General features: G+C 34.8%; 1 protein-coding gene across 1 annotated transcript in view; it reads right to left on the bottom strand.

Moving 5' to 3' along the window:
- LOC118205520 (cytochrome P450 4V2-like) overlaps positions 1-27,993 on the bottom strand; it is a 223,504-nt gene that overhangs the window by 41,196 nt on the left and 154,315 nt on the right. The window contains exon 2 of the mRNA XM_085827323.1: positions 1,647-1,759. Coding sequence (XP_085683449.1) covers positions 1,647-1,759 — 113 coding nt within the window. The remainder of the gene's footprint in view (positions 1-1,646; positions 1,760-27,993) is intronic.

Below are 27,993 nucleotides of genomic sequence, written 5' to 3'. Positions count from 1 at the left end.
TCATATTTTACATGACCTGTTTACTAAAGTATCAAGCAGGTAATAATAATTGAGGCCTATCTCGGTTATGTAGCGCGCTGTTTTCCAATTAAACGCATTGCTTTAAATACCAGATATACAGGGTGTTCTTTTTTAAACTGACCCCACTCAGAGACCTCTGTAGCTGGAACTATGAGCCGCAAAGCCACCAAATTTTGTACAGGGACTATTGACGACATGGGAAAAAAGAATCCGCGGAAAAAAAAATAGTTCCAAAAGTTGCCGATAGGGGAAAATGGGGAGCTTTACACTTTAAGACAGCTAAAATTTTGCATAAAACACGGGAAGAAAATTGCAAAATGCAAAATCTCGATTACGTAGTCGACACCAGCGCCAGTATTTTGAGTTATAAAAAAGAAGCAGAACATTGAAAATCGTTTCAAGAATCAGTTGTTTAAAATCGAAGGTAGAGTTCCTAATTTATCAGCTTTAAAGGAAAACATAACACGGGCAGTTATGAACATACCTCCTAAAATGTTCCCTTCAGCTGTATAGAGTACGGTGAACAGAATTCAATGCTTAGTCCAAGAAAATGGAGGCCATAATGAAAATAGCCGATGTCTTCCCCGTGAAAGCGATTCTACTGAATAAAAACAAAAGAACAAAGAATAAAAAGGAAATTGAATTTCTCTCTTCCGTTCTCTTTTCTTTTTAAATTTGTAACCATTTACAGAAGTTATTTTTTAGAATAAAGCACATTTGTGGAAAAATTAATTCTTTGTTATTCATTTATCTGTTTATTGTAACTTTTTAAAGTGGTCAGAAATTTTATCGTGTAGTTAAAATTTAGATCAAAAGCGGCATATGCCCCCTTTCGGCAATTTTTGGAACTAAATGTTTTTTTGCCGATTCCTTTTTGCCATGTAGTCAATAGTCACCGTACAACATTTCGTGGCTTTGCGGCTAATAGTTCAAGCTACAGAGGTCTCTGAGTACCGTAAGTTTAAAAAAAAAAACATCCTGTACTATATCTCCGCGCTCCCACAATTCAACATATTCATTCACGTCCGTATTAGACATAAATGTTGATTTTAGAAGGCTAGTTGAGATTGAAACTATTTTCTGTGTATGGAGTATGATCTAGCTTTTGGCTGCTGTATGTTTTTGGTTTCGCTGGTTTGATTAATTATGGCAAAGCACACTAAAGTGCCTAAAGCGCCTAAAGCGACGGATCTGCCTAAAGCGACGGATTCCTTCGTGGAGGACTTTCTATGGGAAACTGGCTCGTATGCATTTTACACACGGGAAAAACATGAAAACGACATACAGCTAGCACGTTTGCTTGGAATTGAACCCAGGTCGGAACTACCTGTATTTAGTGGTTTTTATTACTCGGCCGCTAGTGGCCTGTATGTTTCTAAGCCGATAATCTCTATCTATCTATCATAATATAAAACCATTTTTTTGTAACCCCCCGAGCATCAAGTGCATAATAAAATTGCTGGTAAAAAATAGTAGCTTTCACTCGAGAGTAGCGCAGAGATAAATAAAGCGTATGATATTAAGCATGATTTTTCATGTACATTTTATTTTATTAAGATTTAGGTTTATTGTCAAGCATAAGAAGATAATAATGAAAAAATATGCACTGATAAATAATTACTTACTTCTACTGCTTCAGCCTTTACGAATACAACAAAGGGAGAATATGATATCCAGAAGCAGAAGAGTTTTTTGTCTCTGAATAATTCACTATAGGCACTCAAGACTTGAAGAAGAACTAGAAATGTGTAGAAAATTAGAATGCCAATTATTTCATTTATATAAGTAAAAATTTAGTATATGAGCAGTAAAAATCATAAAAGTTTAAAAAAACATTTTTCAAATGCTATTAATTGCTGGAAATTGGAATGTTTAATGTGATTTATAGTTATGTTGTTGTCTTCTATCATAGAAGCATAGAAGAATTTTAATATATTTTCGAGCGTAGAAGAATTTTAATAAAGTTTCACACACAATATATACACAAGTTTCTTGTGTGAATTTACTAATCCGTACTTTGTTTTTAATTTAATTTTTTAATTAATTTATTTTAATTTTCCGATTTTCAAAACAAAATATTAAAGCTGCAGTTCTTGCCGTTTATTACATTCTGACTAATTGCAGAATATGAGCTAAGGCTGTAAGAAATTTTACGTGGAAATATATTTTAATCGCCAAAGAGGGCGTAAATCTTTCATGATGTATATATACTTCTTGTTCTTGGATCTGGCACCGCCAGTTGAATGTGTGTTAGACATGAATAAACTTGGCAGTTTTAGAAATCTGATTCGTAATGTTCATTTATGTTATGTGTAATTTGATTTAGTGTTTTTCGAACCAGGATATCTTGAAATTCTTGACAGTTAATATAATATTTTATATTTTTGGCGCTTAACAGTTGCGCACGAAAAATGTTTTTGATTTAGAATGCGGTGTTTTTCGTGTTAGTGAAAATTTATTCCACGGCACTGAACGTGGCAAGATAAACGTTCAGAATACTTGTGAATGTGCTTCACCAGGAAAGTGAGTTACTAAATTAGGAATTAACCATTTGAAGCCTGCACCAGGTAAGAGAATAAAATTACTTTTGATGTTATTATGGCAGACGATATTATTAAATTGAAAGCTACTAGAAAAGTTATGAGACAAGCTATTTCTAAAATAATAAATGTACTAGAACCTGAAATTAAAAAAGACATTTGGGATAAGAATATGGTAGAAGAAAATGTGTTTTTACTTACTTCTAAACAGTCTGTGTTGAAAGAAATTAATGAAAAAATATTGGATTGTATTAAAGGGGATGAGTTTGAAATTGAGAAAAAATGTAATACTGTGTTAGAGTACGATGAAAAAGTGTATGTATTTTTAGGACTGAAAAGAAACTTAATTTAAATTCTCAGATAGTGAGCATTGAAAGTGAATCGCCTGGTAACCATACTGCTGCCGTAAAGGTCGAAAACAAAACTAACATTCGGTTACCTAAAATTTCAATTCCTAAATATTATGGTGATCCTAGTTTATTTTTGGAATTTTATAATTCCTTTGAAAATGCTATTGGTAATAATAATGAGTTAACAAAAGTCGAGAAGTTTACCTATTTTAAATCCTTACTCGCAGGACCTGCTTTAAGTGCAGTATCCGGGTTTGCACTATCTAATGGAAATTATGACGCTTCTATAAGCTTAATTAAAGAAAGATTTGGACGAACCGGTTTGGTAATATCTTCGCCCATGAATAAACTCTTGAATCTTGAACCGGTTAGAAGTTCGTCCAATGTGAAAGCACTAAGAACACTATACGATTCCTGTGAAATGAATATAAGAAGCTTAAATTCATTAGGTATTGTGTCGGAAGCTTACGGAACCCTTTTAGGACCTGTTATTTTAAAGCTTTTGCCAGACGATATGAATCTGGAGTTTAATAGAAAAGAAACTCTAAACTGCAATGTAGCCTAACAGAACTTCTCGAATTCATTAGATTGGAAGTTGAGAGTCGGGAAGCTTCCAATTTAATAATAAAGAGACACAAATAAGATAAGAGACACAAATTACGGTGTTAAGCAGAATGAAAATAATTACTTAAAAGGGGCAAGTGTTCCTACTGCTTCGGGGTTAGCTACAGTGACTAAGCCGTATTGTTTCTATTGTAATCAAAATACACATGATGTAGGAAAATGTGAGAAAACAAATGAGCAAAAAAGAGCGATATTAAAATGCCATGGACGTTGTTACAGATGTTTTAAGAGAGGTCATGTATCTTGCAGATGTAAAATGAAACTTCAACTTTGTGAGTTGTGTAATGCTTTAAATCATAATAAGCTATTTTGTAAAAAATATTCTTCCTGAAGTGGAAGCAGTTTCAGATGTTAAACAGAAAATAGTTACAGTATCAGATTCTAAGCAGAATGTAGTTGCATCCCTGTCGTTTAACTCTAAGACTGTTTCTGAAACTGCTGATAAAGGTGTATATTTACAAACTTGCACTGTTTACGCTTCAAATACAGATAATACTAGAAGCCAAATAGTAAAAATCTTAATTGATGGTGGATCACAGAGGTCATTTTTTAGATCTGATTTGGCTAAAGAACTAAAATTAATTAATTTAAGGAAAGAAAGGTTATATATTTATTCATTTGGGTATATCCAGAGTAGACTAATGGAATATAATGTTGTTCAAATTACCCTGAAAAGTATGCATTTCCCTAATGACTCAATCACTATTGAAGCTCTTGTTACAGATACAATTTCTGGAACGATCATAAAAATTCCCTCCAAACACATTTTAGAAATATTAAAATCAGAAAATCTAAACTTAGCCGATAATGGTGAAGCTGCTGAAATAAAAATATTGTTAGGATCTGATTCATGTTGGGAAGTGTAAAGAGGCGAAAAAGAAAAGAATAACTAATAAATTATTTGCGGTGTCTTCTATATTTGGTTGGTCCTTAGTTGGATCTTTAGCAGTGATCAGTCTACTGCCTGTATTTTTACAACTGGTGCTTCTCATTGCTTGAAGGAAGATAATAATTCAGTTAATGACTGTTTGCGAAGGTTTTGGACTTTGGACCACTTGGGTTTAGAGGAGAACGAGAATCCTGACGATAAATCAGTCATCGAGAAATTTGAAAAAGAATTGCAGTTTTACATGTTCTTGATATTTATCAGACATTTCTTTATTACAAAATTTGAATTTGTATTGAAATGCATAATGATTCTTGAAAATAATTCTTGAAAATATTCATGTAACACTGATAATCTTGATTGTTCTGAACTACAGTTCAGCCGGGGCCAGTGTGTAAGAAATTTTATGTGAAAATATATTTTAATCGCCAAAGAGGGCGTAAATCTTTCATGATGTATATATACTTCTTGTTCTTGGATCTGGCACCGCCAGTTGACTGTGTGTTAGACGTGAATAAACTTGGTAGTTTTGAAATCTGATTCGTAATGTTCATATATCGCGATGTTATGTGTGATTTGAATTAGTGTTTCTTGAACCAGGATATCTTGAAATTCTTGACAGTTAATATAATATTTTATATTTTTGGACTTTTTTTTGGATATTTTTTTGACAGGAGGCAAATTAGCAAGTTTCTGCCCTAGCAGAAAATGAGCAGGTGACAGAACTTGGGGCTCATTATCTTGGACGTAAGTCAAGGGTCGACGATTTATCACCGCCTCAGTTTCAGTTAGTACAGTTTCCAATTCTTCAGGTAGCAGTGATGTTCTACCAAGAATTTTTCTTAATATTGTTTTGACGGATCGCACAAGTCTCTCGTAAAATCCGCCCCACCAGGCTCCTCTTTCAATGATATACCTCCATTGAATGCCCTTTGCTGCATAATAATTCTTTACATCGGGATGGCTTAATACCTGCCACATCTTTCTGAGCTCTGCCTCAGCTGCCTTGAATGTACGCGCGTTATCTGAGTATATTAAAGCGCACAACCCTCTTCTTGATATGAATCGACGAAAAGCAAGTAGGAAAGATTTAGTTGTGAGATCTTTTGTTAGTTCAAGATGAATGCCTCTAGTTACTGCGCAGGTAAATAATAGGATATAATACTTCGTATCTTCATTTTTCACGAAACGTGGACCTGCATAATCCAGTCCTATAACATCAAAAGGGTTTGCTTTTTCAATTCTAGATGGAGGTAATGGTGCTATAACTTGTCGCATTGGTCGGGAGTTATAACGCTGACACAGTACATAGTTTCTTATAACACGTTTCACATTTTGTCTGGATCTAATTATCCAGTACTTTTCACGGAGGAACATAAGAGTACTAGCTACACCTGTATGAAGAACTCGTTCATGTGCATCACGTACTAGAAGATCTGTAAAATGAGTTTTTGAAGGAATAATTATAGGATGCTTTTCATGAAAACTTAGTTGATTTTTGTAGTCTTCCTCCTACTAACAAAACTCTTTCCTCACTTAGAAAGGGATTTAGTTCATAAATGTTTGAGTGTTTTGAAATCAACTGTCCAGACTTTAAACTATTAATTTCATCAGAAAAATGTTCATATTGAACTTCTTTTATCAAATATAATTCTGCGGCAAAACGTTCTTCTGCAATCAAAGGTCCTGTTTTCTTGTCAGTTTTATTTTTCAGATTGTGAATAAATCTAAATATCCATGCAGTCACTCTAATAGCTCTAATTAATTTACTATAATTTTCAAGATTCAACAGAGAATTTTTTCTGCAATAGACGGCAGTATTGTAGTATTATTTATACACCTTTTCCGCTCTAATTCAGCATCAGAACACTCCGTTGTCACGAAAATTTACTAGGCCAAGCACTCACTGATTCAACTAACCAGTCTGGCCCAGACTGCCATAATCATGAAGACAACAAATATTCGGCTGAACATCCTCGAGATAAAATGTACGCAGAATTGGACTTCGCATTACAATGTCTCCAGTTATTTGGGCAAGTTAATGATTGTATTTCAGATACTCGATTTTTTACAAACATTTTCCATCGTTCAGGAGCACTATGATTCCAGTGAACCTATATCATACTGTCAGTCCACAGATAAATATTTCTTCATGAATTGAAAATAGCCCTTTTAAGTGTTTAGCAAGTCTTGCCGATGTTAATGCTCCTAGCAACTCTAACCTTGGAAGTGTGAGTTTTTGTTTTATTGGTGCAATTCTAGATTTTGCCATAATGAATGCTATCTGTCCTTTTTCAACTGATCTAAAATATGCAACTGAACCATACGCTTTGATAGATGCATCACGAAATAAATGAAGTTCGATATCCTTATCTTGATTCAATTTGCCTGGGAAATATTCTCGTGAAATTTCAAATTTCTTTAACTTTTCTATTTCACCGCTCCACTCGGACCACAACTGCTTACATTCAGTTGGAACTTCATCGTCAAATTCTAAACCCAAGTGCCAAAGTTTTTGCATTATCAATTTTGCACCTAATACAAATGGTGCCAAGAAATCTACTGGATCGAAAATAGTAGCAGTCACCTTTAATATACTTCTTTTTGTGGTTTTTCTACAACTATTTAATGTTTCGCACAAGTTGTCTATGCTCTAGGAAATTACATCTTTACTCGTACACCAGTTAAGCCCTAATACTTTTAAAGAACTATTTAGTTCATTTTCTGATTTAATTATTCCACACTCATCTCAAAGTTTCTTTAGTTTCTCGGAATTTGTATTAAACTGGCGCAAATTCATTCCGGCATCTTTAAGCACGCAATAGGCTCCAGTACTTAAAAGCCTGTTTCACAGAATCTGCACCATGGAAAACATCATCTACGTAAATCGAACAGTTCAACATCTCAAAAATATTTGGATTTTCTAACTCTATTTTCTTTATATGCTTTTTTATAGTGCACGCCAGAATGAAAGGGCTACATGATACACCGAAAGGAACGCGAGTCATTCTATAATGTTTCAAATTGTAATTATTATCAAAGTATAAAACCGTAATACATCTCTATTAATTTCAGAGATTCCAATCTGGATAAAGGCCTTTTCAATGTCTGCTGAGAACGCATGCTTGTATTGTCTGAACCGCAATATCAAGTCCAAAACAGAAGGATTCAAATTTCGGCCAGGCATCAAACAATTGTTCAGATATACTCCATTACACTTCGCAGATGCGTCAAACACGATACGGACATTAGTTTTTTAAAGGTGACTGCTACTATTTTCGATCCAGTAGGTTTCTTGGCGCCATATGTATTACGTGCAAAATTGATAATGCAAAACCTTTGGCAGGTGGGTTTAGAATTTGACGATGAAGTTCCAACTGAATGTAAGCAGTTGTGGTCCGAGTGGGGCGGTGAAATTGAAAAGTTAAAGAAATTTGAAATTTTCGAGAATATTTCACCGGCAAATTGAATCAAAATAAAGATATCGAACTTCATTTATTTTGTAATGCATCTATTAAAGCGTATGGTTCAGTTGCATATCTTAGATCAGTTGAAGAAGGACAGCTAGCATTCATTATGGCAAAATCTAGAATTGCACCAATAAAACAAAAACTCACTCTTCCAAGATTAGAGTTGCTAGGAGCATTAACACCGGTAAGACTTGCTGAAAATTTAAAAGAGCTGTTTTCAATTCATGAAGAAAATATTTATCTGGGGACTGACAGTATGATAGTGATTCAGAAGTCAAACAAAAAAAATCAGCGTTATACCTACAAAATTTTCACAGGACTAGTTTCGATGGTTTTACCGAACCATCATCTTCAGCTGCAAAACCGCAAATGAACAAGATGTTTCATAAAAGTGGTATTCCTTTCCGCCCTATTGTATCAAATTTAGGTACTGCCTCGTATCCTTTAGCTAAATATTTGGTTTCTAGATTTTCCACTCTATTAGACAATAACATTTACACCATAAAAAATTCAATAGAGTTTGTAAAAAAGGTTAAAAACATATCTCCTAGTAATTTACTCATGGTTTCTTTTGATGTAAAATCATTATTCACCAATGTCCCAGTGGAGGGTGCATTAAGATGTCTAGAAACCAGACTCCGCGAATTTCATTTCTCTTGCATCGAAATTGAGGAGCTAATTTCTCTCACTCAACTCTGTTTGAAACAAACACATTTTGTTTTCCAAAATAAATATTACAAACAAACTGAGGGATTAGCCATGGGAAGCCCCCTCACTCCCATCCTGGCTGATATCTACATGCATTATTATGAATCAAAATTGTTTGAAACTTTAAACTTCCCGGCATGGTTCCGCTACGTAGACGATACTTTTACCCTGTTTGAAGGTAATAAAGATGATTTAAATAAAGTTCTTTCAACAATGAATTCTATTGATCCTGCTATTCAGTTCACTTTTGAACTTGAGACTTGCAATTCTCTTCCGTTTCTCGACATTCTGGTCACACGTAACACATCCAACTTCAGTACTACAGTTTACCGTAAACCTTCATCGGTTTGCCTTCCACCACACTTTAAATCATGTCATCCGACTAAACAAAAGTTAGCTTCATTTTATTCCTATGTTTTTCGTGCTCTTCAAGTTTGCTCCTCCAAATTAGCCCTTGATGAAGAACTAAATTATTTAAAAGCAATAGCTATTGACAGGGGCTTTTCACCCAACATTATTAATCAAGCAGTTAAAAAATTCTCATCTGAACACACTAAAAGCCACACTCTTATTTTAGGAGATTATAAAAATTCTGTTGTCATTCCCTTCTTTCCATCAATTAGCTATAAAGTTGCACATATTTTGCAGAAATTTAACTTTCGGGTTGTTTATTCTCCCATCAATAAAATTCCAACTTCTATACTCAAGGACCCCATTCCGGATATGAATTCCTGGGGTATTTATAGGATTCCTTGCCAGTGTGGTTTAATTTACATTGGCCAAACTAAGAGAGCCTTAAAATTTCGCGTCAAAGAACATGAGGCATATGTTAGAAAAAAGGAAACACAGAAGTCTTCTGTTGCTCAACATTGTTGGTCCGAAAATCACACTTTCAATTTTTCTGCTGCCAAAATTATTCAAAAAACATCTTCCATTGGAGAACTGGATTTTCTAGAGGCATTTCACATTCATAAAAATCTTTCTGTTCTAGTTAACGATCCTAATTCCAATCCAAATTTGCCTTCGGCTTTTAGAGAAATTATGTTTTAGTTCTGGTTTCGCCAACAGATGGCGCCACTTGCTTATTCTTGTCCAGGCTTTCTTATCTTATCTAATCATTATTTCCTATCTTGTTCATTTGCGGTTTTGCAGCTGAAGATGATGGTTCGGTAAAACCATCGAAACTAGTCCTGTGAAAATTTTGTAGGTATAACGCTGATTTTTGTTGTTTGACTTCTGAATTAGTATTTATTTGGCGTGTTATTGTGTCTTAATTATAGAAGCCCCAAACAGGCTTACATTTTGCTTTCTTTTTTGCACGTGGTGTGGCCGCCATTTTGTGATTGTAGGAGTTTCGGTGAGTACATTTTTGCAATTTTCAAGTTATGTTTATGTTTTGTACATTTAGATATTGTGCTTTGCTTGTCTGATTTCATGCATTTTGCTTACAAACGTTTTGTTTTCTATTCATTTCAGTGAGGGATTTTTCTGTGTTTTGTGTGTACTTTATTATTGCCCAGTTAATTTAGTTTGATTTTTGCAAAGTTTATCATGCCTTCATCCGTTAATCGTTTCACTAAATTACGCCTGAAACGGCAAAAATTCCTGAATCATCTTGACTTTTTACTTAAATGTAAATGTAAAAAATTGATCCCCAATTTTATTCAAATCAAATCTAATCAAAAACCTTCGAGTCGCGTTTCAAGAATTCTGTTAAATTGCAAGCTTGCTTTACTTCGGTCCGTGATAAGGGATACACGTCAACATTTGTCCAAAATTGAACATGAACTCTATAAGCTTCATCTGGAACTCGCTAAATCATATCCAAAATTCACTGCCCTTGAACAAAAGTCTTGGTCTAGAACGGAGAATGCAGTTAACCGTCATAAAAACACCCTTGCAGTTAAATTCGAAAAACTTCTTTTACAGTCTTCTAGTTCAAGTAGTTCAAAAAATCTTCCGATTGTAAACATCAAGCCAATAGTTAATATTTCTAATGTTAGTCTTTCAGAAGAACAAGAGAGAATTCTAAAATATAATTTTAACTTCTCACAAACCTGTAAACCCTCGATTCCAAAGATTTTGGCTCCTATCGAAAAAGCTTTCAAGTTCAGTAAAGTTTCAGATTCACAGAAAGAAATGATTAGGCATCTTATCGCTCATAATGTGAAATTCAATAATAAACCTTTGAAACCAAATCTAACTGCGAGAGAAAGAGCTACAATGCGCGAAATTCATTCTAACCCGGATATTATCATTTCAAAGGCCGACAAAGGCGGCCAGATAGTCGTCATGGATAAGAACACTTACATCGATGGTGTCACTAAACTCTTAAACGAAGGACCATATAATCCGATCCCTAAAGATCCTTCACCTTCGGACTTATCCAAAATAAAAACTGCGATCAAATCTTCGCAAATCATTTCAAGCAACTTAAAACATTCGCTTATCCCATCTGTTGCGAATTGTGCCAGATTATATGCTCTTCCCAAAATTCATAAAAGTGGTATTCCTTTCCGCCCTATTGTATCAAATTTAGGTACTGCCTCGTATCCTTTAGCTAAATATTTGGTTTCTAGATTTTCCACTCTATTAGACAATAACATTTACACCATAAAAAATTCAATAGAGTTTGTAAAAAAGGTTAAAAACATATCTCCTAGTAATTTACTCATGGTTTCTTTTGATGTAAAATCATTATTCACCAATGTCCCAGTGGAGGGTGCATTAAGATGTCTAGAAACCAGACTCCGCGAATTTCATTTCTCTTGCATCGAAATTGAGGAGCTAATTTCTCTCACTCAACTCTGTTTGAAACAAACACATTTTGTTTTCCAAAATAAATATTACAAACAAACTGAGGGATTAGCCATGGGAAGCCCCCTCACTCCCATCCTGGCTGATATCTACATGCATTATTATGAATCAAAATTGTTTGAAACTTTAAACTTCCCGGCATGGTTCCGCTACGTAGACGATACTTTTACCCTGTTTGAAGGTAATAAAGATGATTTAAATAAAGTTCTTTCAACAATTAATTCTATTGATCCTGCTATTCAGTTCACTTTTGAACTTGAGACTTGCAATTCTCTTCCGTTTCTCGACATTCTGGTCACACGTAACACATCCAACTTCAGTACTACAGTTCACCGTAAACCTTCATCGGTTTGCCTTCCACCACACTTTAAATCATGTCATCCGACTAAACAAAAGTTAGCTTCATTTTATTCCTATGTTTTTCGTGCTCTTCAAGTTTGCTCCTCCAAATTAGCCCTTGATGAAGAACTAAATTATTTAAAAGCAATAGCTATTGACAGGGGCTTTTCACCCAACATTATTAATCAAGCAGTTAAAAAATTCTCATCTGAACACACTAAAAGCCACACTCTTATTTTAGGAGATTATAAAAATTCTGTTGTCATTCCCTTCTTTCCATCAATTAGCTATAAAGTTGCACATATTTTGCAGAAATTTAACTTTCGGGTTGTTTATTCTCCCATCAATAAAATTCCAACTTCTATACTCAAGGACCCCATTCCGGATATGAATTCCTGGGGTATTTATAGGATTCCTTGCCAGTGTGGTTTAATTTACATTGGCCAAACTAAGAGAGCCTTAAAATTTCGCGTCAAAGAACATGAGGCATATGTTAGAAAAAAGGAAACACAGAAGTCTTCTGTTGCTCAACATTGTTGGTCCGAAAATCACACTTTCAATTTTTCTGCTGCCAAAATTATTCAAAAAACATCTTCCATTGGAGAACTGGATTTTCTAGAGGCATTTCACATTCATAAAAATCTTTCTGTTCTAGTTAACGATCCTAATTCCAATCCAAATTTGCCTTCGGCTTTTAGAGAAATTATGTTTTAGTTCTGGTTTCGCCAACAGATGGCGCCACTTGCTTATTCTTGTCCAGGCTTTCTTATCTTATCTAATCATTATTTCCTATCTTGTTCATTTGCGGTTTTGCAGCTGAAGATGATGGTTCGGTAAAACCATCGAAACTAGTCCTGTGAAAATTTTGTAGGTATAACGCTGATTTTTGTTGTTTGACTTCTGAATTAGTATTTATTTGGCGTGTTATTGTGTCTTAATTATAGAAGCCCCAAACAGGCTTACATTTTGCTTTCTTTTTTGCACGTGGTGTGGCCGCCATTTTGTGATTGTAGGAGTTTCGGTGAGTACATTTTTGCAATTTTCAAGTTATGTTTATGTTTTGTACATTTAGATATTGTGCTTTGCTTGTCTGATTTCATGCATTTTGCTTACAAACGTTTTGTTTTCTATTCATTTCAGTGAGGGATTTTTCTGTGTTTTGTGTGTACTTTATTATTGCCCAGTTAATTTAGTTTGATTTTTGCAAAGTTTATCATGCCTTCATCCGTTAATCGTTTCACTAAATTACGCCTGAAACGGCAAAAATTCCTGAATCATCTTGACTTTTTACTTAAATGTAAATGTAAAAAATTGATCCCCAATTTTATTCAAATCAAATCTAATCAAAAACCTTCGAGTCGCGTTTCAAGAATTCTGTTAAATTGCAAGCTTGCCTTACTTCGGTCCGTGATAAGGGATACACGTCAACAATTGTCCAAAATTGAACATGAACTCTATAAGCTTCATCTGGAACTCGCTAAATCATATCCAAAATTCACTGCCCTTGAACAAAAATCTTGGTCTAGAACGGAGAATGCAGTTAACCGTCATAAAAACACCCTTGCAGTTAAATTCGAAAAACTTCTTTTACAGTCTTCCAGTTCAAGTAGTTCAAAAAATCTTCCCATTGTAAACATCAAGCCAATAGTTAATATTTCTAATGTTAGTCTTTCAGAAGAACAAGAGAGAATTCTAAAATATAATTTTAACTTCTCACAAACCTGTAAACCCTCGATTCCAAAGATTTTGGCTCCTATCGAAAAAGCTTTCAAGTTCAGTAAAGTTTCAGATTCACAGAAAGAAATGATTAGGCATCTTATCGCTCATAATGTGAAATTCAATAATAAACCTTTGAAACCAAATCTAACTGCGAGAGAAAGAGCTACAATGCGCGAAATTCATTCTAACCCGGATATTATCATTTCAAAGGCCGACAAAGGCGGCCAGATAGTCGTCATGGATAAGAACACTTACATCGATGGTGTCACTAAACTCTTAAACGAAGGACCATATAATCCGATCCCTAAAGATCCTTCACCTTCGGACTTATCCAAAATAAAAACTGCGATCAAATCTTCGCAAATCATTTCAAGCAACTTAAAACATTCGCTTATCCCATCTGTTGCGAATTGTGCCAGATTGTATGCTCTTCCCAAAATTCATAAAAGTGGTATTCCTTTCCGCCCTATTGTATCAAATTTAGGTACTGCCTCGTATCCTTTAGCTAAATATTTGGTTTCTAGATTTTCCACTCTATTAGACAATAACATTTACACCATAAAAAATTCAATAGAGTTTGTAAAAAAGGTTAAAAACATATCTCCTAGTAATTTACTCATGGTTTCTTTTGATGTAAAATCATTATTCACCAATGTCCCAGTGGAGGGTGCATTAAGATGTCTAGAAACCAGACTCCGCGAATTTCATTTCTCTTGCATCGAAATTGAGGAGCTAATTTCTCTCACTCAACTCTGTTTGAAACAAACACATTTTGTTTTCCAAAATAAATATTACAAACAAACTGAGGGATTAGCCATGGGAAGCCCCCTCACTCCCATCCTGGCTGATATCTACATGCATTATTATGAATCAAAATTGTTTGAAACTTTAAACTTCCCGGCATGGTTCCGCTACGTAGACGATACTTTTACCCTGTTTGAAGGTAATAAAGATGATTTAAATAAAGTTCTTTCAACAATTAATTCTATTGATCCTGCTATTCAGTTCACTTTTGAACTTGAGACTTGCAATTCTCTTCCGTTTCTCGACATTCTGGTCACACGTAACACATCCAACTTCAGTACTACAGTTCACCGTAAACCTTCATCGGTTTGCCTTCCACCACACTTTAAATCATGTCATCCGACTAAACAAAAGTTAGCTTCATTTTATTCCTATGTTTTTCGTGCTCTTCAAGTTTGCTCCTCCAAATTAGCCCTTGATGAAGAACTAAATTATTTAAAAGCAATAGCTATTGACAGGGGCTTTTCACCCAACATTATTAATCAAGCAGTTAAAAAATTCTCATCTGAACACACTAAAAGCCACACTCTTATTTTAGGAGATTATAAAAATTCTGTTGTCATTCCCTTCTTTCCATCAATTAGCTATAAAGTTGCACATATTTTGCAGAAATTTAACTTTCGGGTTGTTTATTCTCCCATCAATAAAATTCCAACTTCTATACTCAAGGACCCCATTCCGGATATGAATTCCTGGGGTATTTATAGGATTCCTTGCCAGTGTGGTTTAATTTACATTGGCCAAACTAAGAGAGCCTTAAAATTTCGCGTCAAAGAACATGAGGCATATGTTAGAAAAAAGGAAACACAGAAGTCTTCTGTTGCTCAACATTGTTGGTCCGAAAATCACACTTTCAATTTTTCTGCTGCCAAAATTATTCAAAAAACATCTTCCATTGGAGAACTGGATTTTCTAGAGGCATTTCACATTCATAAAAATCTTTCTGTTCTAGTTAACGATCCTAATTCCAATCCAAATTTGCCTTCGGCTTTTAGAGAAATTATGTTTTAGTTCTGGTTTCGCCAACAGATGGCGCCACTTGCTTATTCTTGTCCAGGCTTTCTTATCTTATCTAATCATTATTTCCTATCTTGTTCATTTGCGGTTTTGCAGCTGAAGATGATGGTTCGGTAAAACCATCGAAACTAGTCCTGTGAAAATTTTGTAGGTATAACGCTGATTTTTGTTGTTTGACTTCTGAATTAGTATTTATTTGGCGTGTTATTGTGTCTTAATTATAGAAGCCCCAAACAGGCTTACATTTTGCTTTCTTTTTTGCACGTGGTGTGGCCGCCATTTTGTGATTGTAGGAGTTTCGGTGAGTACATTTTTGCAATTTTCAAGTTATGTTTATGTTTTGTACATTTAGATATTGTGCTTTGCTTGTCTGATTTCATGCATTTTGCTTACAAACGTTTTGTTTTCTATTCATTTCAGTGAGGGATTTTTCTGTGTTTTGTGTGTACTTTATTATTGCCCAGTTAATTTAGTTTGATTTTTGCAAAGTTTATCATGCCTTCATCCGTTAATCGTTTCACTAAATTACGCCTGAAACGGCAAAAATTCCTGAATCATCTTGACTTTTTACTTAAATGTAAATGTAAAAAATTGATCCCCAATTTTATTCAAATCAAATCTAATCAAAAACCTTCGAGTCGCGTTTCAAGAATTCTGTTAAATTGCAAGCTTGCCTTACTTCGGTCCGTGATAAGGGATACACGTCAACAATTGTCCAAAATTGAACATGAACTCTATAAGCTTCATCTGGAACTCGCTAAATCATATCCAAAATTCACTGCCCTTGAACAAAAATCTTGGTCTAGAACGGAGAATGCAGTTAACCGTCATAAAAACACCCTTGCAGTTAAATTCGAAAAACTTCTTTTACAGTCTTCCAGTTCAAGTAGTTCAAAAAATCTTCCCATTGTAAACATCAAGCCAATAGTTAATATTTCTAATGTTAGTCTTTCAGAAGAACAAGAGAGAATTCTAAAATATAATTTTAACTTCTCACAAACCTGTAAACCCTCGATTCCAAAGATTTTGGCTCCTATCGAAAAAGCTTTCAAGTTCAGTAAAGTTTCAGATTCACAGAAAGAAATGATTAGGCATCTTATCGCTCATAATGTGAAATTCAATAATAAACCTTTGAAACCAAATCTAACTGCGAGAGAAAGAGCTACAATGCGCGAAATTCATTCTAACCCGGATATTATCATTTCAAAGGCCGACAAAGGCGGCCAGATAGTCGTCATGGATAAGAACACTTACATCGATGGTGTCACTAAACTCTTAAACGAAGGACCATATAATCCGATCCCTAAAGATCCTTCACCTTCGGACTTATCCAAAATAAAAACTGCGATCAAATCTTCGCAAATCATTTCAAGCAACTTAAAACATTCGCTTATCCCATCTGTTGCGAATTGTGCCAGATTGTATGCTCTTCCCAAAATTCATAAAAGTGGTATTCCTTTCCGCCCTATTGTATCAAATTTAGGTACTGCCTCGTATCCTTTAGCTAAATATTTGGTTTCTAGATTTTCCACTCTATTAGACAATAACATTTACACCATAAAAAATTCAATAGAGTTTGTAAAAAAGGTTAAAAACATATCTCCTAGTAATTTACTCATGGTTTCTTTTGATGTAAAATCATTATTCACCAATGTCCCAGTGGAGGGTGCATTAAGATGTCTAGAAACCAGACTCCGCGAATTTCATTTCTCTTGCATCGAAATTGAGGAGCTAATTTCTCTCACTCAACTCTGTTTGAAACAAACACATTTTGTTTTCCAAAATAAATATTACAAACAAACTGAGGGATTAGCCATGGGAAGCCCCCTCACTCCCATCCTGGCTGATATCTACATGCATTATTATGAATCAAAATTGTTTGAAACTTTAAACTTCCCGGCATGGTTCCGCTACGTAGACGATACTTTTACCCTGTTTGAAGGTAATAAAGATGATTTAAATAAAGTTCTTTCAACAATTAATTCTATTGATCCTGCTATTCAGTTCACTTTTGAACTTGAGACTTGCAATTCTCTTCCGTTTCTCGACATTCTGGTCACACGTAACACATCCAACTTCAGTACTACAGTTCACCGTAAACCTTCATCGGTTTGCCTTCCACCACACTTTAAATCATGTCATCCGACTAAACAAAAGTTAGCTTCATTTTATTCCTATGTTTTTCGTGCTCTTCAAGTTTGCTCCTCCAAATTAGCCCTTGATGAAGAACTAAATTATTTAAAAGCAATAGCTATTGACAGGGGCTTTTCACCCAACATTATTAATCAAGCAGTTAAAAAATTCTCATCTGAACACACTAAAAGCCACACTCTTATTTTAGGAGATTATAAAAATTCTGTTGTCATTCCCTTCTTTCCATCAATTAGCTATAAAGTTGCACATATTTTGCAGAAATTTAACTTTCGGGTTGTTTATTCTCCCATCAATAAAATTCCAACTTCTATACTCAAGGACCCCATTCCGGATATGAATTCCTGGGGTATTTATAGGATTCCTTGCCAGTGTGGTTTAATTTACATTGGCCAAACTAAGAGAGCCTTAAAATTTCGCGTCAAAGAACATGAGGCATATGTTAGAAAAAAGGAAACACAGAAGTCTTCTGTTGCTCAACATTGTTGGTCCGAAAATCACACTTTCAATTTTTCTGCTGCCAAAATTATTCAAAAAACATCTTCCATTGGAGAACTGGATTTTCTAGAGGCATTTCACATTCATAAAAATCTTTCTGTTCTAGTTAACGATCCTAATTCCAATCCAAATTTGCCTTCGGCTTTTAGAGAAATTATGTTTTAGTTCTGGTTTCGCCAACAGATGGCGCCACTTGCTTATTCTTGTCCAGGCTTTCTTATCTTATCTAATCATTATTTCCTATCTTGTTCATTTGCGGTTTTGCAGCTGAAGATGATGGTTCGGTAAAACCATCGAAACTAGTCCTGTGAAAATTTTGTAGGTATAACGCTGATTTTTGTTGTTTGACTTCTGAATTAGTATTTATTTGGCGTGTTATTGTGTCTTAATTATAGAAGCCCCAAACAGGCTTACATTTTGCTTTCTTTTTTGCACGTGGTGTGGCCGCCATTTTGTGATTGTAGGAGTTTCGGTGAGTACATTTTTGCAATTTTCAAGTTATGTTTATGTTTTGTACATTTAGATATTGTGCTTTGCTTGTCTGATTTCATGCATTTTGCTTACAAACGTTTTGTTTTCTATTCATTTCAGTGAGGGATTTTTCTGTGTTTTGTGTGTACTTTATTATTGCCCAGTTAATTTAGTTTGATTTTTGCAAAGTTTATCATGCCTTCATCCGTTAATCGTTTCACTAAATTACGCCTGAAACGGCAAAAATTCCTGAATCATCTTGACTTTTTACTTAAATGTAAATGTAAAAAATTGATCCCCAATTTTATTCAAATCAAATCTAATCAAAAACCTTCGAGTCGCGTTTCAAGAATTCTGTTAAATTGCAAGCTTGCCTTACTTCGGTCCGTGATAAGGGATACACGTCAACAATTGTCCAAAATTGAACATGAACTCTATAAGCTTCATCTGGAACTCGCTAAATCATATCCAAAATTCACTGCCCTTGAACAAAAATCTTGGTCTAGAACGGAGAATGCAGTTAACCGTCATAAAAACACCCTTGCAGTTAAATTCGAAAAACTTCTTTTACAGTCTTCCAGTTCAAGTAGTTCAAAAAATCTTCCCATTGTAAACATCAAGCCAATAGTTAATATTTCTAATGTTAGTCTTTCAGAAGAACAAGAGAGAATTCTAAAATATAATTTTAACTTCTCACAAACCTGTAAACCCTCGATTCCAAAGATTTTGGCTCCTATCGAAAAAGCTTTCAAGTTCAGTAAAGTTTCAGATTCACAGAAAGAAATGATTAGGCATCTTATCGCTCATAATGTGAAATTCAATAATAAACCTTTGAAACCAAATCTAACTGCGAGAGAAAGAGCTACAATGCGCGAAATTCATTCTAACCCGGATATTATCATTTCAAAGGCCGACAAAGGCGGCCAGATAGTCGTCATGGATAAGAACACTTACATCGATGGTGTCACTAAACTCTTAAACGAAGGACCATATAATCCGATCCCTAAAGATCCTTCACCTTCGGACTTATCCAAAATAAAAACTGCGATCAAATCTTCGCAAATCATTTCAAGCAACTTAAAACATTCGCTTATCCCATCTGTTGCGAATTGTGCCAGATTGTATGCTCTTCCCAAAATTCATAAAAGTGGTATTCCTTTCCGCTCTATTGTATCAAATTTAGGTACTGCCTCGTATCCTTTAGCTAAATATTTGGTTTCTAGATTTTCCACTCTATTAGACAATAACATTTACACCATAAAAAATTCAATAGAGTTTGTAAAAAAGGTTAAAAACATATCTCCTAGTAATTTACTCATGGTTTCTTTTGATGTAAAATCATTATTCACCAATGTCCCAGTGGAGGGTGCATTAAGATGTCTAGAAACCAGACTCCGCGAATTTCATTTCTCTTGCATCGAAATTGAGGAGCTAATTTCTCTCACTCAACTCTGTTTGAAACAAACACATTTTGTTTTCCAAAATAAATATTACAAACAAACTGAGGGATTAGCCATGGGAAGCCCCCTCACTCCCATCCTGGCTGATATCTACATGCATTATTATGAATCAAAATTGTTTGAAACTTTAAACTTCCCGGCATGGTTCCGCTACGTAGACGATACTTTTACCCTGTTTGAAGGTAATAAAGATGATTTAAATAAAGTTCTTTCAACAATGAATTCTATTGATCCTGCTATTCAGTTCACTTTTGAACTTGAGACTTGCAATTCTCTTCCGTTTCTCGACATTCTGGTCACACGTAACACATCCAACTTCAGTACTACAGTTTACCGTAAACCTTCATCGGTTTGCCTTCCACCACACTTTAAATCATGTCATCCGACTAAACAAAAGTTAGCTTCATTTTATTCCTATGTTTTTCGTGCTCTTCAAGTTTGCTCCTCCAAATTAGCCCTTGATGAAGAACTAAATTATTTAAAAGCAATAGCTATTGACAGGGGCTTTTCACCCAACATTATTAATCAAGCAGTTAAAAAATTCTCATCTGAACACACTAAAAGCCACACTCTTATTTTAGGAGATTATAAAAATTCTGTTGTCATTCCCTTCTTTCCATCAATTAGCTATAAAGTTGCACATATTTTGCAGAAATTTAACTTTCGGGTTGTTTATTCTCCCATCAATAAAATTCCAACTTCTATACTCAAGGACCCCATTCCGGATATGAATTCCTGGGGTATTTATAGGATTCCTTGCCAGTGTGGTTTAATTTACATTGGCCAAACTAAGAGAGCCTTAAAATTTCGCGTCAAAGAACATGAGGCATATGTTAGAAAAAAGGAAACACAGAAGTCTTCTGTTGCTCAACATTGTTGGTCCGAAAATCACACTTTCAATTTTTCTGCTGCCAAAATTATTCAAAAAACATCTTCCATTGGAGAACTGGATTTTCTAGAGGCATTTCACATTCATAAAAATCTTTCTGTTCTAGTTAACGATCCTAATTCCAATCCAAATTTGCCTTCGGCTTTTAGAGAAATTATGGTTTAGTTCTGGTTTCGCCAACAGATGGCGCCACTTGCTTATTCTTGTCCAGGCTTTCTTATCTTATCTAATCATTATTTCCTATCTTGTTCATTTGCGGTTTTGCAGCTGAAGATGATGGTTCGGTAAAACCATCGAAACTAGTCCTGTGAAAATTTTGTAGGTATAACGCTGATTTTTGTTGTTTGACTTCTGAATTAGTATTTATTTGGCGTGTTATTGTGTCTTAATTATAGAAGCCCCAAACAGGCTTACATTTTGCTTTCTTTTTTGCACGTGGTGTGGCCGCCATTTTGTGATTGTAGGAGTTTCGGTGAGTACATTTTTGCAATTTTCAAGTTATGTTTATGTTTTGTACATTTAGATATTGTGCTTTGCTTGTCTGATTTCATGCATTTTGCTTACAAACGTTTTGTTTTCTATTCATTTCAGTGAGGGATTTTTCTGTGTTTTGTGTCTACTTTATTATTGCCCAGTTAATTTAGTTTGATTTTTGCAAAGTTTATCATGCCTTCATCCGTTAATCGTTTCACTAAATTACGCCTGAAACGGCAAAAATTCCTGAATCATCTTGACTTTTTACTTAAATGTAAATGTAAAAAATTGATCCCCAATTTTATTCAAATCAAATCTAATCAAAAACCTTCGAGTCGCGTTTCAAGAATTCTGTTAAATTGCAAGCTTGCCTTACTTCGGTCCGTGATAAGGGATACACGTCAACAATTGTCCAAAATTGAACATGAACTCTATAAGCTTCATCTGGAACTCGCTAAATCATATCCAAAATTCACTGCCCTTGAACAAAAATCTTGGTCTAGAACGGAGAATGCAGTTAACCGTCATAAAAACACCCTTGCAGTTAAATTCGAAAAACTTCTTTTACAGTCTTCCAGTTCAAGTAGTTCAAAAAATCTTCCCATTGTAAACATCAAGCCAATAGTTAATATTTCTAATGTTAGTCTTTCAGAAGAACAAGAGAGAATTCTAAAATATAATTTTAACTTCTCACAAACCTGTAAACTCTCGATTCCAAAGATTTTGGCTCCTATCGAAAAAGCTTTCAAGTTCAGTAAAGTTTCAGATTCACAGAAAGAAATGATTAGGCATCTTATCGCTCATAATGTGAAATTCAATAATAAACCTTTGAAACCAAATCTAACTGCGAGAGAAAGAGCTACAATGCGCGAAATTCATTCTAACCCGGATATTATCATTTCAAAGGCCGACAAAGGCGGCCAGATACTCGTCATGGATAAGAACACTTACATCGATGGTGTCACTAAACTCTTAAACGAAGGACCATATAATCCGATCCCTAAAGATCCTTCACCTTCGGACTTATCCAAAATAAAAACTGCGATCAAATCTTCGCAAATCATTTCAAGCAACTTAAAACATTCGCTTATCCCATCTGTTGCGAATTGTGCCAGATTGTATGCTCTTCCCAAAATTCATAAAAGTGGTATTCCTTTCCGCCCTATTGTATCAAATTTAGGTACTGCCTCGTATCCTTTAGCTAAATATTTGGTTTCTAGATTTTCCACTCTATTAGACAATAACATTTACACCATAAAAAATTCAATAGAGTTTGTAAAAAAGGTTAAAAACATATCTCCTAGTAATTTACTCATGGTTTCTTTTGATGTAAAATCATTATTCACCAATGTCCCAGTGGAGGGTGCATTAAGATGTCTAGAAACCAGACTCCGCGAATTTCATTTCTCTTGCATCGAAATTGAGGAGCTAATTTCTCTCACTCAACTCTGTTTGAAACAAACACATTTTGTTTTCCAAAATAAATATTACAAACAAACTGAGGGATTAGCCATGGGAAGCCCCCTCACTCCCATCCTGGCTGATATCTACATGCATTATTATGAATCAAAATTGTTTGAAACTTTAAACTTCCCGGCATGGTTCCGCTACGTAGACGATACTTTTACCCTGTTTGAAGGTAATAAAGATGATTTAAATAAAGTTCTTTCAACAATGAATTCTATTGATCCTGCTATTCAGTTCACTTTTGAACTTGAGACTTGCAATTCTCTTCCGTTTCTCGACATTCTGGTCACACGTAACACATCCAACTTCAGTACTACAGTTTACCGTAAACCTTCATCGGTTTGCCTTCCACCACACTTTAAATCATGTCATCCGACTAAACAAAAGTTAGCTTCATTTTATTCCTATGTTTTTCGTGCTCTTCAAGTTTGCTCCTCCAAATTAGCCCTTGATGAAGAACTAAATTATTTAAAAGCAATAGCTATTGACAGGGGCTTTTCACCCAACATTATTAATCAAGCAGTTAAAAAATTCTCATCTGAACACACTAAAAGCCACACTCTTATTTTAGGAGATTATAAAAATTCTGTTGTCATTCCCTTCTTTCCATCAATTAGCTATAAAGTTGCACATATTTTGCAGAAATTTAACTTTCGGGTTGTTTATTCTCCCATCAATAAAATTCCAACTTCTATACTCAAGGACCCCATTCCGGATATGAATTCCTGGGGTATTTATAGGATTCCTTGCCAGTGTGGTTTAATTTACATTGGCCAAACTAAGAGAGCCTTAAAATTTCGCGTCAAAGAACATGAGGCATATGTTAGAAAAAAGGAAACACAGAAGTCTTCTGTTGCTCAACATTGTTGGTCCGAAAATCACACTTTCAATTTTTCTGCTGCCAAAATTATTCAAAAAACATCTTCCATTGGAGAACTGGATTTTCTAGAGGCATTTCACATTCATAAAAATCTTTCTGTTCTAGTTAACGATCCTAATTCCAATCCAAATTTGCCTTCGGCTTTTAGAGAAATTATGGTTTAGTTCTGGTTTCGCCAACAGATGGCGCCACTTGCTTATTCTTGTCCAGGCTTTCTTATCTTATCTAATCATTATTTCCTATCTTGTTCATTTGCGGTTTTGCAGCTGAAGATGATGGTTCGGTAAAACCATCGAAACTAGTCCTGTGAAAATTTTGTAGGTATAACGCTGATTTTTGTTGTTTGACTTCTGAATTAGTATTTATTTGGCGTGTTATTGTGTCTTAATTATAGAAGCCCCAAACAGGCTTACATTTTGCTTTCTTTTTTGCACGTGGTGTGGCCGCCATTTTGTGATTGTAGGAGTTTCGGTGAGTACATTTTTGCAATTTTCAAGTTATGTTTATGTTTTGTACATTTAGATATTGTGCTTTGCTTGTCTGATTTCATGCATTTTGCTTACAAACGTTTTGTTTTCTATTCATTTCAGTGAGGGATTTTTCTGTGTTTTGTGTGTACTTTATTATTGCCCAGTTAATTTAGTTTGATTTTTGCAAAGTTTATCATGCCTTCATCCGTTAATCGTTTCACTAAATTACGCCTGAAACGGCAAAAATTCCTGAATCATCTTGACTTTTTACTTAAATGTAAATGTAAAAAATTGATCCCCAATTTTATTCAAATCAAATCTAATCAAAAACCTTCGAGTCGCGTTTCAAGAATTCTGTTAAATTGCAAGCTTGCCTTACTTCGGTCCGTGATAAGGGATACACGTCAACAATTGTCCAAAATTGAACATGAACTCTATAAGCTTCATCTGGAACTCGCTAAATCATATCCAAAATTCACTGCCCTTGAACAAAAGTCTTGGTCTAGAACGGAGAATGCAGTTAACCGTCATAAAAACACCCTTGCAGTTAAATTCGAAAAACTTCTTTTACAGTCTTCCAGTTCAAGTAGTTCAAAAAATCTTCCCATTGTAAACATCAAGCCAATAGTTAATATTTCTAATGTTAGTCTTTCAGAAGAACAAGAGAGAATTCTAAAATATAATTTTAACTTCTCACAAACCTGTAAACCCTCGATTCCAAAGATTTTGGCTCCTATCGAAAAAGCTTTCAAGTTCAGTAAAGTTTCAGATTCACAGAAAGAAATGATTAGGCATCTTATCGCTCATAATGTGAAATTCAATAATAAACCTTTGAAACCAAATCTAACTGCGAGAGAAAGAGCTACAATGCGCGAAATTCATTCTAACCCGGATATTATCATTTCAAAGGCCGACAAAGGCGGCCAGATAGTCGTCATGGATAAGAACACTTACATCGATGGTGTCACTAAACTCTTAAACGAAGGACCATATAATCCGATCCCTAAAGATCCTTCACCTTCGGACTTATCCAAAATAAAAACTGCGATCAAATCTTCGCAAATCATTTCAAGCAACTTAAAACATTCGCTTATCCCATCTGTTGCGAATTGTGCCAGATTGTATGCTCTTCCCAAAATTCATAAAAGTGGTATTCCTTTCCGCCCTATTGTATCAAATTTAGGTACTGCCTCGTATCCTTTAGCTAAATATTTGGTTTCTAGATTTTCCACTCTATTAGACAATAACATTTACACCATAAAAAATTCAATAGAGTTTGTAAAAAAGGTTAAAAACATATCTCCTAGTAATTTACTCATGGTTTCTTTTGATGTAAAATCATTATTCACCAATGTCCCAGTGGAGGGTGCATTAAGATGTCTAGAAACCAGACTCCGCGAATTTCATTTCTCTTGCATCGAAATTGAGGAGCTAATTTCTCTCACTCAACTCTGTTTGAAACAAACACATTTTGTTTTCCAAAATAAATATTACAAACAAACTGAGGGATTAGCCATGGGAAGCCCCCTCACTCCCATCCTGGCTGATATCTACATGCATTATTATGAATCAAAATTGTTTGAAACTTTAAACTTCCCGGCATGGTTCCGCTACGTAGACGATACTTTTACCCTGTTTGAAGGTAATAAAGATGATTTAAATAAAGTTCTTTCAACAATGAATTCTATTGATCCTGCTATTCAGTTCACTTTTGAACTTGAGACTTGCAATTCTCTTCCGTTTCTCGACATTCTGGTCACACGTAACACATCCAACTTCAGTACTACAGTTTACCGTAAACCTTCATCGGTTTGCCTTCCACCACACTTTAAATCATGTCATCCGACTAAACAAAAGTTAGCTTCATTTTATTCCTATGTTTTTCGTGCTCTTCAAGTTTGCTCCTCCAAATTAGCCCTTGATGAAGAACTAAATTATTTAAAAGCAATAGCTATTGACAGGGGCTTTTCACCCAACATTATTAATCAAGCAGTTAAAAAATTCTCATCTGAACACACTAAAAGCCACACTCTTATTTTAGGAGATTATAAAAATTCTGTTGTCATTCCCTTCTTTCCATCAATTAGCTATAAAGTTGCACATATTTTGCAGAAATTTAACTTTCGGGTTGTTTATTCTCCCATCAATAAAATTCCAACTTCTATACTCAAGGACCCCGTTCCGGATATGAATTCCTGGGGTATTTATAGGATTCCTTGCCAGTGTGGTTTAATTTACATTGGCCAAACTAAGAGAGCCTTAAAATTTCGCGTCAAAGAACATGAGGCATATGTTAGAAAAAGGGAAACACAGAAGTCTTCTGTTGCTCAACATTGTTGGTCCGAAAATCACACTTTCAATTTTTCTGCTGCCAAAATTATTCAAAAAACATCTTCCATTGGAGAACTGGATTTTCTAGAGGCATTTCACATTCATAAAAATCTTTCTGTTCTAGTTAACGATCCTAATTCCAATCCAAATTTGCCTTCGGCTTTTAGAGAAATTATGTTTTAGTTCTGGTTTCGCCAACAGATGGCGCCACTTGCTTATTCTTGTCCAGGCTTTCTTATCTTATCTAATCATTATTTCCTATCTTGTTCATTTGCGGTTTTGCAGCTGAAGATGATGGTTCGGTAAAACCATCGAAACTAGTCCTGTGAAAATTTTGTAGGTATAACGCTGATTTTTGTTGTTTGACTTCTGAATTAGTATTTATTTGGCGTGTTATTGTGTCTTAATTATAGAAGCCCCAAACAGGCTTACATTTTGCTTTCTTTTTTGCACGTGGTGTGGCCGCCATTTTGTGATTGTAGGAGTTTCGGTGAGTACATTTTTGCAATTTTCAAGTTATGTTTATGTTTTGTACATTTAGATATTGTGCTTTGCTTGTCTGATTTCATGCATTTTGCTTACAAACGTTTTGTTTTCTATTCATTTCAGTGAGGGATTTTTCTGTGTTTTGTGTGTACTTTATTATTGCCCAGTTAATTTAGTTTGATTTTTGCAAAGTTTATCATGCCTTCATCCGTTAATCGTTTCACTAAATTACGCCTGAAACGGCAAAAATTCCTGAATCATCTTGACTTTTTACTTAAATGTAAATGTAAAAAATTGATCCCCAATTTTATTCAAATCAAATCTAATCAAAAACCTTCGAGTCGCGTTTCAAGAATTCTGTTAAATTGCAAGCTTGCCTTACTTCGGTCCGTGATAAGGGATACACGTCAACAATTGTCCAAAATTGAACATGAACTCTATAAGCTTCATCTGGAACTCGCTAAATCATATCCAAAATTCACTGCCCTTGAACAAAAATCTTGGTCTAGAACGGAGAATGCAGTTAACCGTCATAAAAACACCCTTGCAGTTAAATTCGAAAAACTTCTTTTACAGTCTTCCAGTTCAAGTAGTTCAAAAAATCTTCCCATTGTAAACATCAAGCCAATAGTTAATATTTCTAATGTTAGTCTTTCAGAAGAACAAGAGAGAATTCTAAAATATAATTTTAACTTCTCACAAACCTGTAAACTCTCGATTCCAAAGATTTTGGCTCCTATCGAAAAAGCTTTCAAGTTCAGTAAAGTTTCAGATTCACAGAAAGAAATGATTAGGCATCTTATCGCTCATAATGTGAAATTCAATAATAAACCTTTGAAACCAAATCTAACTGCGAGAGAAAGAGCTACAATGCGCGAAATTCATTCTAACCCGGATATTATCATTTCAAAGGCCGACAAAGGCGGCCAGATAGTCGTCATGGATAAGAACACTTACATCGATGGTGTCACTAAACTCTTAAACGAAGGACCATATAATCCGATCCCTAAAGATCCTTCACCTTCGGACTTATCCAAAATAAAAACTGCGATCAAATCTTCGCAAATCATTTCAAGCAACTTAAAACATTCGCTTATCCCATCTGTTGCGAATTGTGCCAG

Source organism: Stegodyphus dumicola, chromosome 1, assembly GCF_044657685.1.
Source record: "Stegodyphus dumicola isolate Sdum_Otavi_A_Nest chromosome 1, ASM4465768v1".
Classification (NCBI taxonomy): Eukaryota; Metazoa; Arthropoda; class Arachnida; order Araneae; family Eresidae; genus Stegodyphus; species Stegodyphus dumicola.
Note: the sequence above shows the minus strand (reverse complement) of the source record. Positions and strands in the feature narration are given on the sequence as shown.